We start from the raw sequence: 14,793 nt of genomic DNA on the forward strand, positions 1-14,793 counted from the left end.
GGCTAAACCACTCAAATGCTGATAGTCAGGGTCGTCCCTACCAATTATGGTGCTTTATGCAACCCTAGAACTTACTCCCCCCCCAACCCCCCACCGCTCGCGGAGGGTCTGGGCTGCGCTCGAGGCCTGCAGGGCCATGAAGGCAGGAACTTTGGGAGGCTGCTTGGGGGGCCCCACAGGCCCAGAGCGTCCTGGGGGATTAGCCGGGGACCTGGCGCCGGCAGCGGGAAGCAGAACGACCTGGCCCCAGCCCACTCCACGCCCCCCGCCTCAGCCATGTCGCTCGGGGGAGGAGGCTTGGGGGAAACGTTCCCTCCCCCCACACTCACTGGCGGCGGGATGTGGAGCGACACAGTGGGGAACCAGCCAGCGGAGTGGAGTGGGCTGGGTTGCTCTGCTTCCTGCCACCGCTGGCGAGTGCAGGGGTAGGCCTGACCCCTGCTAACAGCAGCAGGCCCCCCCTGCTAATCCCCTGGGCTGCATCCATCACTAGGGGAGGGGGGTTGGGAGAAGGGATGGAAAATGGGGGTGGGGTGGAGGGAGTTGTCTAGGGCCCCACACCCCCATAGGAACGCACAGGAGGGCTGGCGGGGGGATGGGAGGGCTGGTCGCTGGTGCCCTATGCAGCTGCATATTCTGCGTATGCCTAAGGACGGTCCTGCTGATAGTCCTCCAATGCCTTCCCACAATTTCTCTCATGTGCCTAGAAGGACAGACAAGTTCTCCCACAATTCACTGAGGGGAAAAAAAAAAAGTGACAGCTCACTGCAGAAATAAGAATCATGAAAATGACCCCAGAAGTCCTAGCACCTCACACAAGTACAGCACCACTGGGGAAGCAGCCACTCGCACCCAAATTAGGCCAATGAAGGGGTAAGCCCCAGGGTACTGATCCCCACAATTAACTCTGCAGTGAAGACCTACCCCTCGACAAGGACACGAGTTTCATCTTTCACTAGGAACTGGAACTATGCTACTAGTGCAATTTCAGTTCAATATCACACTGACAGGATTCAAGGAAATTCAAGAATTCTAGATACCGCCATAAATGCTTTTATTCAGTTTTAATCTGTTTTTGAGGTTAGCAAAAAAAGTACCCAAAACAAACAATTCAATAGTATAAGCTTTTTCATCATACTTAAAACACAAATGTCAAACTTATTCAAAAAATAGTTAACCATTCTCAACGAGCCATGCAAAACTAGAACTGTTCTACATACTACAAGTCTTGAAGAGGCCTTCTAAATTAAAAAAAAAAAAAAAAAACCACACACAAGAAACCTCTAACTACACTACACTAGGAAAGTAATCCACTGCAGTAATCTACGATTGCCATTTCCCCAGGTGTACTGTTAGACAAAGCCTTAGGATTAAGCAAACATTTTTCAACATGGTTTTGAATCCGAAAAAGGTCTTATTTTATACATAATGACCCGCATCAAGGCTCTCTGATTATATTTCAGAAGTTCCTAGGTAAGGATAGGGACTCTGATTACTATTTATGTAATGCTATGCATGTGCATGGTGTTTAGACAACTAAGAATAGATACCTGCCCCCAAGGTGATTTATCTGTATTAGACAAACATAAAAAACTGTATATATAAAAGGAATGCAAAGCTCACCATTTAATGTTAAGATTTGTATTTATTTATTTATTTTTAGGAGTTGTGGGGTTTGTTAAAATACTAAAATGAACTAATACATTTGTTAGTCTCTAAGGTGCCACAAGTACTCCTGTTCTTTTTGCGGATACAGACTAACACGGCTGCTACTCTGAAACCTAAAATGAACTAGTCTACATTAGGAAAGCATGAAATTGTACCACGAAAGTAAAAAAACACCCCACAAAAAAAAAACCCTATGCTTTGGAGACAAGCTTAAGGTGTGTTTTTTCAAACACCCTTAAAATTTGGAAGGAAAAATGTTACAGGTTACATTGTTAAACAGTAAGATCTGATATTCTCCCCTGAGGTCAGTTTCATAGGAAACTTGACCTGACTAAGTAGCCAAATATAGTATGCTTCACTGTTAGAACACACAGTACCAACTACATTGATTTGATTTTCTAAAATCCACAACCGCATCCCTGGGTCACGGACTTAAAAATTCAGCTCAACTGTCCACATTAAAAGCACATTTCATTATATTAAAATTAAATCATTGCTTTTTTCCTCATCTCTATTAAAATGCAGCTGTACTCTGAATGCAAGTAAGTTGAGGGATTCATGCTAAAATTGTTCTTTACATGGCACAGAATATATAAACAGATATGTTAAGTGATCAATACTTTGTTACAACCTTAATGAGATACAAAAGTGGCAAACTGAAAATTTCCTTACTTTTATAATCATGCGGTCATCCAAATGGACAAGGGTTTTAGCACGCTCTCTCTCTTCCCCCTATTTCAACCTTTCCATGATTTATAGATTGCTATGATTTTAGTACCCTTCAGGACTGATGTTTAAAATACAATATGATTCCTGCCTTTTTATTACGCTTCCTACCCAAGATTAATTTCAAGATACTCCTACCCTCCCAACACTAACTATTACAATTGTCTCTGAAGTTTTTTTCAGGGGGAGAAGATAAAGCAAACTCGTATCTTGCTTCTTTTTTCCCAGTTATATTCTCCCTCCCCCCATTGGCTGTATCTATAATACTTTATGTCTGAATCAAAATGACTATTTGTTCCTTGCAGTCTATTTTTCATAATTTGTTTGTGTATCCTTGAAATAGACCTTTTCTAGTTCTATTTTTCTTTTCTGAGAATGTCCCTCATTTCCCACATCTATGACGATCCATTCTGGGATGTGGCATACAACAGCATTATCCCAGACTGCCAAATTACTTTCCCCACAAGCCAAGTATAAAACATTTTTGGAGCAATAAAGTACGGAAGAAGAGAGGAAAAAGCATGACTCCTTCTTTATGCTTAAGTGCTTTGTGAAAAGGAAGAAAAGTGATCTTTCAAAACAACCAAAACAGTTTGTCATTTTCTTCCACAATATTGAATGGTTTGAATTTAGTTTACAGTTTTCATTTTGGACCTATTCCAATCTCAGCCTCTAGTTTGAGTTCTGCAAGAAGACCTGACCCTGCAAGGTGCCAAGTGTTTAACTCCTATTGAAAATCAACGGGAATTAAAGATGTTTAGTACCTTGTAGGATTAGGTCCCAACATTGCATAGTAGGAATATTGCACAACGCAAACTATTTTACTATAACAAATACATTAAGACAAAAATGTAACAGTTGCAGAATATGGCAGCTTAGGTGTAAATCTAAGCAAGCAAGAGGGTTTTTTCAAGTTACTGGTACTGTGTAGCAAGGACTGACTAGACAAGGATGACTAGGAATCTGAAGACTGCCTGTATTTTTTTTTTTTTTTTTAAATCTGGTCAGAGGAACCAGTGATTTTAAGTAAAACACCTCAAGCAACCAGGGATGGAAACTAATAACAGCAATCAGAAAGTTGGGAGTTGCATCTTTCCAAGGATTAGTTTCAGCTATGGGGGTTTGCAATGTACAGCTTAAAAATCTCTCATACTCTTGCCTCCCTTACATATTTACAATTCCTATCTGTTTTTAGTGGCCTCTGGCTCAAAAATTCTTTGAGCTAGAACCAATATTGTATAGTGTATAAAAACTTTTGTTCTGTCAATAGTGAAACATTTGTGTCTCTATTCCTGTGTTTTCATGAACTCCTAGAGTCTTGATGAAACTGAAGTTAAAAAAAGGACTAGTCCAAATGACATGATTTTAAAGCGAAGTGTAATCTAGTTTGTTTTTTCAGTATTTGTTATTGAATGTTAACTACACAAAACGTCAACAGTTCCACAAAACAAATGGACATCACTAACTAGATTTTCAGCTTTTTCAAAGAATTATGTATACTCTGAAACTACTGCTATCTCCCAACCCCTTATGCCATGTAAGTGCTTTTACATGCACAATTTATTATTTTTTAAAAAAATGTTTTTCCTTTGTTGCTCTGGAGGCTGGTTATGCTCGGAGTGCTGCAAATGCACCAAGTAAAGCCGAACAGACTGTCAACCACCAATCTTATAGTAACCTTTAGATCAGCAGACAATTGTACTTTTGGCTGAAAAGAACAGTGTTTCCAAAGAATGTATGTTGGCTGCAATTCTCTCCCAGAACTATGAGAGGCTGTTTGAGTTTCATGTTACCAGCAGACTTTCTTGCTTCCACGTTCAAGTAGCTACAACTGTCCAATGAGGTCAAATGCCCCCAAAAAATCAATTTTTGAAACGGAAGGTTAAAATAAGTTTTCTCCACTTGATTGGGAACTCACAGCTTTTCTTGTATATGGAAACAAGTCTTATATCAGCAAACGTCTCAGACTGTACCAGAGAGGGAGCCAGCTGAGACCATTATCTTTCTTTAAACGGTAAGGTTCTGAAGTGTTACATACATTTTGAACAAATGTAATAAGTTAAGAGACACTCACACTATGGAATAACGTTTCACAACTTATGTGACAGACAATTTGATGAACCAGTATTAACAGAACTAGTAAGCTTTCTTACGCCTGGCAAAAAACAACAACACAGATTTTAGAAAGAAAAATTGTCTCACAGAATACGTCTATACCAGGGAACAGTCTATTTTTTGGTCAAGGTCCAAATTTCTTGGTCAAGTTATAGTCAAGGTCCAGACTCCAGAGAAACATTTTTCACACCGCAATATCAATAACGGTAATAATAAGTATACAAAAAGATTTCACGGCCCACTCAAAAGCAGCTGGCAGTCAGGATTTGGCCTGCAATCCACCTATTGATTACCTATGGTCTACGCCAGGGGTCGGCAACCTTTCAGAAGTGGTGTGCCGAGTCTTCATTTATTCACTCTAATTTAAGGTTTCGCGTGCCGGTAATACATTTTAACGTTTTTAGAAGGTCTCTTTCTATAAGTCTATATTATATAACTAAACTATTGTATGTAAAGTAAACAAGGTTTTCAAAATGTTTAAGAAGCGTCATTTAAAATTAAATTAAAATGCTGATCTTATGCCACCAGCCTGCTCAGCTCACTGCCAGCCTGGGGTTCTGTTCACCTAGGCTGGCAGCGGGCTGAGTAGGGCCTGCGGCCGGGACCCCAGACCTGGGAGTGGGTGTTTCAGGGATCAGGGCAGATGGCTGGGGGGTGTGTGGGGTGCAGGGCAGAAGGCTGGGGTGTGTGTGGGGGGGGGGGAGGGAGGGGGGCAGGGGGGTGGGGGGGGGGGGGGGGTCAGGGCAGAGGGCTGGGGTGCTCGGCTTGTGGGGGTGCTCCCAGCCCCCTGCCCTGAGCGGCTCATGGCAGGGGACTGGAAGGGAGATGCCCTGTTCCACCCCCTTCCCCCCAGGGTCTGTCTCTACCTCTTCTCTGTCTCCTCTACAGAGCTGTGTGCACGCTGCCGCTCTTCCCCCTCCCCCTCACTAGGGCCATCAGCTGATTGGCCAGGGACAGAGGAGGAGGGGGCAGAAAAGCGCTGCTGGGGGAAGAAGCGGGGGAGGGGGAAAGCTTGGCTGCCACAGAACCAAGCTTCTGCCTCCTGCCCCTGCAGGGGAGAGCGGGGTGTGTGTGTGTGTGTGGGGGGGGCTGAGTGTTGGGACTGCGTCAGGGGAGCTGCGTGCCACTCAAAATCAGCTTGCGTGCCGTGTTCGGCATGCATGCCGTAGGTTGCCAACCCCTGGTCTACACGGTGGGCTCTACAGTGTCACAGCTACAGCACTGCAGCCATGCCACTGTAAATGTCATACTGTAGATTCTTTCTACTGCAACAGAAGGGTTTTCTTCCTCCGCTGTAGTTAATCTGCCTTCCTGAGCAACATTAGCTAGATCAGAGGAATTCTTCCACTGACCTAGCTGCATCTACACCAGGGTTTGGTCAGCTTAACTAACTACAGAGCTCAGGGGTGTAATTTTTCCCACCCCCGACCAATATAGCTATTCCAACAAACCTAAGTGTAGATCAGGCCTTAAATTGATTTAAGTCTGATGTTTGGTGATGCTCTGGCCAAAATGCCTAATGCAATCCTTGGATGCATAAACAGGGGAATATCAAATAGAAGTAGGTTTCATTACATCTGTATTTGGCACTGGGGCAACCACTGCTGTAGTACTATGCCCAGAACTTGTGTCCACAATTCAAGAAGGATGTTGAAAATTGAAGGCTTGGGGCCTGTAACCTCAGCCCCACTGCCCAGGGTTAAAGCCGTTGGGCTCAGGCTTTAGATTCGGCCCTGGGCAGTGGCGCTCCAGCTTTGGCCCCAGGTCCCAGCAAGTCTAACGCCAGCCTTGGTAACCCCACTAAAATGGGGTTGTGACCCACTTTAGGGTCCTGACCCACACTTTGAGAACCACTGGATTTAAGGATTGGAAGGCGTACCTTAGTGATAGACTCAATGCTCCAGTTCAAACTGAAATTAATCCAGGGAAGTCCTATATTCTGTGTTTTACAGGATGTCAGACAATGTGATCACAATGTTCTTCTGGCTTTATAATCTATGAAACTCTTATGTTTGGTTTACATCAGTAAATTTACAGGCTGAAGCTAAACAGAGCTCTGTGAAGCAGGAAAGTCTTTATTTTGTGTTTGTATAGTACCTAACACAAAGGGATCTGGTCTATGTTGGGGGCTCCCAGGTGCTACTACAATACAAACAATCAGTTTCAAACAGGTGAGTCTACAGAGGTTTGCACTGGCTTAAGTTTTAAAACTTCTTTAAGTTAGACCAACACAACTTCTGTGTCTAGACAAGCCCTGATTCTCAGCAGCCCCCTAATCAACACACATACCCTGTATCTAGTAGCCATAACTCAATAGCCACCAGGTTCAAAGACCAGGCTTATGGTACACGTCTGCAAGCATTAAGTGAAAAAGCAGAGGGTCTCTCTCCCCATCCCAGTGCCAAAAGAATTGGCGTGGATGTCTGCCAGCTCTTAGGAGCTTGAGGGCAGGAAAATGAGACAAAGGACAAGGTGTGCCTGCTATGTTCTGTGCTAGCAGCATACCTTATAAACCAGCCAGTTTACTCATAGCATGCAGTATTCATTCTACTTGTTTTCTTTACATAATAGGTACTTCTAAGGCAGTGGTTCTCAATCTTTCTAGATTACTGTACCCCTTTCAGGAGTCTGATTTGATTTGCATATCCCCAAGTTACACCTCACTTAACAACTACTTGCTTATAAAAATCAGACAAAAATACAGAAGTGTCACAGCACGCTACTGCTGAAAAATTGCTTACTTTCTCATTTTTACTATACAATTAGAAAGTAAATCAATTGGAATATAAGTTTTGTACTTACATTTCAGTGTATAGAGCAGTATAAAGTCATCTGTATGAAATTTTAGTTTGTACTGACTTCGCTAGTGCTTTGTAAAACTAGGCAAATATCTAGATTAACTGATATACCTCATGGAAGACCTCTACATACCCCTGGTTGAGAACCACAGTTCTAAGGCACCAATAACCATAGCATTTATGTTCTGGACATGTTACAAACAAAGAAAGTGAATTCCAAAATGGGCTCCTCTTGGCATCCTGGCATTCACCACTTAAAAAGGGAGGGAAGAATCTAAGTTCTCTAGCATGTATGGGAATATGATGTTATGAAAAGGTGGGTTTTGCAATGATCTCTGACAAGCCAATCTAAGAATTGCTCTGATCTCTCCAAGAGGAGTGTTTAGTCTAGAATCCAGCATTAAGAAGCTTGCCTTCCAGCTCTCAAGAGTTTCCATTCTCTGAAAGGAGTGTGTGTGTTCATGAGTGCAGGTATCCATGAGCTTCAGATGGTAAGGCATTCTCAGAAGTAGTATGCTTCTGAACTTTGAGAACTAGGACCTAGCAACAAAAGGGAGGCAAGTGGAGGGTGGAATCAACTGATGTGCTCTCAGCAGCTAGTTCTGATCAAGAGAGACAGGTTGCTCTGTGCTGTACAAGACTGAGTTTAATTGGCCTTGATTGACTAGGCACAGGCAATTACAGTACTGTAATCCAGTCTCAAAGTGAGTGCGTGGATCATGACTGCTAGGTTAATGTTCAAAAATAGGTGTAGTCATTCAACAACCTAAAGAGGGCAGAAATTTCTTGCTACTGTTGCTATTTTTATAAGTAGTTAGTACAGTGGTTTTCAAACTGTGGGTCAGGACTCCAAGGTGGGTCGCAACCCTGTTTTAATGGGGTCACCAGGGCTGGCTTAGACTTGCTGGGGCCAAGCCGGAGCGCCACTGCCCAGGGCCGAATCTAAAGCCTGAGCCCAATTGCCCAGGGCCAAAGCCAAAGCCCAACGGCTTTAACCCTGGGCAGTGGGGCTCAGGTTACAGGTCCCAAGCCCTTAGGTTTAGGCTTTGCCCCTCCTCCCCTCCCCGGGGCAGTGGGGCTCGGGTGAGCTCAGTCCCCCTTCCTGGGGTTGTGTAGTAATTTTTGTAGTCAGAAGGGGGTCGCAATGCACTGAAGTTTGAGAAACCCTGAGTTAGTACATTGCAAAATGGGTTGTAAGCACCAGCTATTGAAAGACCACTGTCACTGCTGTTCAAAGTTAAAGCCATCTGTTTCATTTAAAGGGAGAAGAAGGCCCTAGCACATGCTATGGACCAACACACTGCAATAAGATTCTCTTAAAGCTTTTAAATCCATTTTTGCACTATAAAAACCACTATTTCTGGCCATCTAATTGGAAATGGTAAAAACAATTGACAATATGTAAAATCTTGCTCCTAGACTGAGAATTAACAGGCTTACTTTTTGCTTGAAACACATTTTACAGTACAACTTTACCAAAGTAGAAGCAATGCCATAACAAACTATAAATTGCTAAGTATCCGATTACATAAAAGAAACTTTAGAGTTAAAACTGCAGTAGTCACGCTTTTATTCATCCTATGGTGCATTCACAGTGCAGAAATTGGAAGATGGGAAATAAGCGCAAAAATGTAAATTAAAGGAAAAAAAAACCCCACAACCCATACCTGTTTGGGGACACTTACAAAAACACACAAGAGCAATGCAGTGATAGAGGGATCTATTTTCCCTCTGATGCAGAGAGACATTATACAAGCTCTGATAAACTTAATGGCAGTTAAGTGAAGAAAAAAATCTGTCTGGTTCAGTCAACGTTAAGGAAAATCATTTCTGTTTACACTCAAGTCAAACAAAAAGTAAATCAAAATCTTAGGTTCTAAAAACAGTTTAGAAAAAATTGTCTGTACAAAGACTTAGCAAATTTTAGACTTAACGGTTCAAATTTGTGCTTTATCACACACATTTTAATATTGGAGAAATTTGTGCTTAAATCTTTTCACAATACTATCTTGACTGTGAATCTAAGTAACCTACAAGGTGGCTGTGACCTGAGACTAACAGTTACATACACCCTGGTATGTGTAACACTTAGTATTATTTTATCAACTATTTTAATATGGATATGCACGTCAAATAAAAACAAAACAATTACTGGACATACACAAGTTTTTAGCTTTATTGTCTTAACAGGCTAATACTTTAAGATAAATGGTCACAGGCAGGCTTAGACACCAACATATAACAGCAACTATTTAAAAACACAAGTCTATAATTTATAGATTAATAAAGTGAAAACAATTAAAACATATTAGAAAGTGCTATCCCAGACAAAGATTAAAGCCAGAGAATTCCCCCAGACACACACAGACAACATTGAGCTTATGGTAGGAAGTGAATGCTGACTAGGTCACAAATGGGCCTATCTAGAATCCAGGAGTAAAAACAAAACAGAAGACAGCCTTCATTAGTAAAAGTGTCTTGTTAAAACTTGTTAGCAGTATTTCAAGCTTCAAGTCACTCACAGAAATGAGCTCTTGCCTAATGCTGAACAGACAACAATATCTATCTATGTTTAATTATAAATACAGGTGCCTGCAAGTTCTCATACTACACTGGATACTTTAAATACAGACATACTAACAGAACCAACAACAAAACACAAAAAGTTTAGGATTTGTTATTTCTTTAAGTGTTGCTCGTTATACATTCCATTTCACCCTCAGAAGGATGGAGGAATGACTACAATATGGTATTCACAAACCTATACATTATATTACGTTACCAAAGTAGTTAAACAAGATACCACCCAAAAATTAGAGGATATGCAAAATTCAAAACAGATTTATTAAACTTCTGTTTCTCTCTTCCAGGCCAAGAATTCCGGCTCCAAAACAAAACCTGTATGAAAGTCACATTGGTAGCCTTCCAAATCCAGAAGGTACATCCATTTTTAAAATGAACTACACTTATCCATACCCGTTCCCTTCCCTCACCAGATATTTGTTGGGGGCAATGAGAAGGAGGCTGGGAAGACTGGATAGTCACTGTCCAAGAACATCAAATGATGATGCTAAGGATAGAAGTAGTATCCTGCTCCTTGAAAAATGGGAAGTTAGTCAACAGTTTTCCCTTACCTTAACAAAAGATATCTTTGGTAACACTGAAAAAAGGCATATTGACCCCCCTCACTGATTATTCTCTCTCTCTATAGCCAACATTAGAAATAGCCCCAGAGCTGGGCAGAGGAATTGCAGTACACTAAATTCCTTCTGCTTCCCCTTGTACACCCCCCCTCCCCCAACATTTGTCAATTTTTGTAAAATTGAGAAAGTACTACTAACCTGATGGGAAGGAGGGAGACACCTCCCACTAGCTAGGCTTTTCTAACTCACCCATCACTGGGGCAGCTTTAGCAGGACAATCCTGGGCTTTAAACACATGCATCACTGATCTGAGCCAGGCATTCGCATTACAGAGACCCCGCCACAGGGGCGCGCACGCACACACATACACACTCCTGTATATTGGTTCAAATATAATATTTCAAAGCACTAGTCCTCGATGGCCCCTCTAACATAATAATAGCACACTCTGATGGCGAAGGGGCCAGTGCACCCAGGACATCACCTACCTCCCACACCCTTCTCCGTCTCAGCAGCAAAGTATGTAGCAGTATGAGGTGTGTCCCCCCCACCCCACCACTAAAATAGCTTAGAGCACCCAGTACCACGGGAGTGACCGTCCCCGTCCCCCCCATCCTTCCTTCGCTGTTGCTCTCTTTGCCCAGTGGGGGAAGGGAAAGCCTCACCCCCATCTGCTGCTGTGTGCGCGTAGGGATGGGGGGGGGGCTCCCGCCTCCCCCCGGTGTGAGGTTGGGAAGGATCCCGCCTTGCACCCCCCCGTCGTCCCCCGGGTGTGTGCGCGCGGGAGTATCCCCTGCCTCGCGTCCCCCATGTGTACGTGCCGGGGGGTGGGGCTCGCTCACCTTCCAGCAGCCGGGTGATGAGGCTATCCACATTCAGCTCCCCGTCCGCCATCTTGTGTGCACCCGACTCAGTAGTCCCGGGCGGGGAGAAGGCGGGGTGGAGAGGGCTTCACAGACGAGGGGGGCCGGCGACTCGCCCCAGGAATCCCGCCGGGCGCTTTGCTGCTCCCGCGCTGGCACCCAAAAGCGCCGGGCTCGGTCCCGCTCCGTTAAATGCGGGAGAACAACCCCCGCGCCTCCTCCCCGCCTCAGAGACCAGACTGCCGCCACCGAGCATGCGCCAACCCCCCCTTCCCGCGGCGACTTCGCTTCGGCACTTCAACAGCTGCGCAGGCGCAAGGGACTCCGCGGGGGGGGGGGTGTTACTGCGCAGGCGCAATGAGGTGTTCTTGCTGCGCTTCAGGCCCGCCTGTAGGTGCGCATACGTTTGAGATGATTTTCCTTTGCTCCCCGGGGCCCCCGGTCTGGTAACTGGTTGGGCCTGGCAGTGCTGCAAGCGAGGCCGGGCCGAGCTAAAGTCAGGTGGGGGCAGGGAGGGGGTTCTCCCGATTGAGTGTCAGGAAGTCCGAGAAGCACCTACCCGCAGTCACGTTCCGGGCAGGTGGGAATCTGTCAGGCAGCCCCAAGCTTCCCCAGCTGGAACTCACGTGCTCACCTCTGCCCCGATCAACTCGTGTGATCTGATCTTGTGTCACATTCGTTTATGCTTTTCTGAAAGGCTCAGCTCTTGGAACCGTATCTGAGAAGCTCAGTTTTCATTAAAAGTATGTTTCAAATAGGCTGACCCAGCCTCCCAGCAGACATCCGCCTGCTGAAACCACACTGGTCATAGGTCACAATTTATTTAAACAAACTATCCGCACTGAAATGCCAAGTTGTGCTCACTACACCCATGTTCTAATGCAGATGTCAGGAATGATTTTCTAGCTAGCCTGGTCTATGCTCCCGTGTGGATGGGATCTTTAACATTATTATTTTTCTCATTCCTGAAATATTTTTCAGCATTACTTCTTGACCATTTCAGTGTATATGGTTTTGCCAACAGGTGCCTTACCTGAGTGGACATAAAATACTTTTGAAAGCAACTGTTAAAATTCTCAAGAGTAGGGCCAACATGTTCAATTGTATGTAGGCTGCTAAAATGTAGCTGACTATGCTGTGCAAACTGCAGCTGCGCTAGAAAAAATCAGGCCACTTACATACCTAAATATAGATGCAGATTAGGTTCCTAGCTTTAGGAGCCCAAGTCTGAATTTTTGCCTTAATCCATACAGCCCATGTAACTATACATGATTTTCAAGAACTCATTTTCATGTCACGATCAAGGAAAAACTAGTATGAACAAAGCTTTAAAAGTTCTTTAATGATGCAATGAATATGTGGGAGTCTATGTTACGGGTCCCAGCAACTAAAGTGAGAAAGAGCTCCTTCAAAATGTGTGGGGTGATAATAAGGTTTCACTGGATGTGCTAAAAGAAAAGAAGAGACCATAAAAAGGCTCAACATTTGATTTTATATTCCCAGTTGGAGACAGACACCAAAATGTCAGAGGGGTAGCCGTGTTAGTCTGAATCTGTAAAAAGCAACAGAGGGTCCTGTGGCACCTTTAAGACTAACAGAAGTATTGGGAGATTGCATCTGAAGAAGTGAGGTTCTTAGCCACGAAAGCTTATGCTCCCAATACTTCTGTTAGTCTTAAAGGTGCCACAGGACCCTCTGTTGCTTTTTACAGACACCAAAATGTAATTCCAACTTATCTGCTAAAAGTTTATATGCATATACAAACTCTCTTCATTTTCAGTCTTTTCCATAAACAGCAAAGCGCTAAGTGACACTTGGAAATTTGTTTTTTGTCAAGTTAGAAAAAGTAATTATTCAGCTTTTAAAAATAGGACTTTCAGCGCTGCCCAATATAGTAGATATGCTACCCATTCTGAATTTTAAAGCATTATCCCAGTTCAGTGGATCAGTCCCACATTATTGAACTGCCCTGAAAGTCATCACAACATTGTGCTGTGGCATGATGATGTTGCACAGTGATAGAATGTTGCATGACAACAGGATGGAGTTGTGTAGTGATATTGCATTGTGACACTGATACAAATCATTTGCAGCACAAACTCCAAAAGATGGCAAATGATTGCTGCACTGGGCAAAGCTGTGTGATAGCTGTATGTACAAGGTACATTAAAAATCCATACTGTACAAACCATAGTCTTGCCAACCATAATTCAAGTTATATCAAACACAGCACAGATCATGGTATACTATATAGTAACATGAAATAATTTGAAACATTTTGTGATATAGTATATTAAGGACTCCATAAAAAAAATGCTCAGTCTTAAAAGGGAATTTAATTCAATCTGCTTGTTGAAAGAAAATAATTGTCTGGTGGTATTATGGCCCAAGTTGGAATTTTATGCATTTATTACACAGTACAATGAAACAGATTTTTTTTATTTCAAAGAATAAAGTTATTTAACTCTAACTTTGTAACTGTGATGAACCATTTAAAATTAAACAGTAATATGCCAAAAAATCTTGTGAATCACCGAGTTCACTTTGTATACTATTAAGTTTATTAATTTTGGTTAAAGATGCAGCAATAAAAAAAAAAAAAAGCCCATAGATGCAGTTTATGCAACACTAACTTTAATTGAAAAAGAAGATGTGCTTAGCCACTTCTGCCAAGCAAGGATGCAGAGCAGAGATATCTTACTGGTGTTTTGGGTGGAAAAAGGAGGAGTTGAGTATGTACTGATATAAATTCCCATTAATCTTTCTCCCCTTTGTTAATTTATTATTTTGAAATTGCCTTCACTGATCCCACACTTCTCTTGTTGCTTACTCTCCCCTTCTCAGCTTCATTACTATCAACCCTAAACAGCCTTTCCCCCCTTCAAATTATAAAGGAGATGGACAAAAGAGGGTGCAGGGGGAAATGGTGCACCTAAGGGTATGTCTACACTGGCAGACTTACAGCGCCGGCAGCTACAACGCCGCTCAGAGAGCACGGAAGGGAAACCATTGTTGTATGTTCACACTGTCAGCTGCCTGCGCAATAGAGTATTCACACTTGCGGCACTTGCAGCGGTATTTAGAGCAGTGCACTCTGGGCAGCTGTCCCGCAGAGCATCTCTTCCTCTTCCGCTGCTAAGAGTTGTGGGAAGGCAGAGGGGGTCGTGGGGCATCCTGGGTCCTGTCCCAATGCCCCGTGATGCATTGCTTCGCATCCCAGCAATCCCTATGCTTCCATCCACATTTGGTGCCATCTTTCAACGGTACTGTGCGCTCTGCCTCTTCGGTCTGCAGGAATGGATCCCGAACTGTTGACCATTATGCTGCTCACTCTGACTAACACGTCACGAGTGGCACTGAAGTTATTCCTTAAACTACAAAGACAAGTGTGACATTAATTTCGCCACATGTAGTAGCTATGACATGAGATTGCTTGTGGCATTCACGGAGGTGCTGACCACCATGGAATGCCACTTTTGG

General features: G+C 43.4%; 1 protein-coding gene across 1 annotated transcript in view; it reads right to left on the reverse strand.

The window, feature by feature from the left end:
- PPP1CB (protein phosphatase 1 catalytic subunit beta) overlaps positions 1 to 11,581 on the reverse strand; it is a 49,727-nt gene extending 38,146 nt beyond the window's left edge. Inside the window, exon 1 of the mRNA XM_034764772.1 lies at positions 11,293 to 11,581. Coding sequence (XP_034620663.1) covers positions 11,293 to 11,344 — 52 coding nt within the window. The 5' untranslated portion in view covers positions 11,345 to 11,581. The remainder of the gene's footprint in view (positions 1 to 11,292) is intronic.
- Between the last annotated feature and the right edge of the window lie 3,212 nt (positions 11,582 to 14,793).

The sequence above is a fragment of the Trachemys scripta genome, chromosome 3 (assembly GCF_013100865.1).
Source record: "Trachemys scripta elegans isolate TJP31775 chromosome 3, CAS_Tse_1.0, whole genome shotgun sequence".
In the NCBI taxonomy this organism is placed as follows: Eukaryota; Metazoa; Chordata; order Testudines; family Emydidae; genus Trachemys; species Trachemys scripta.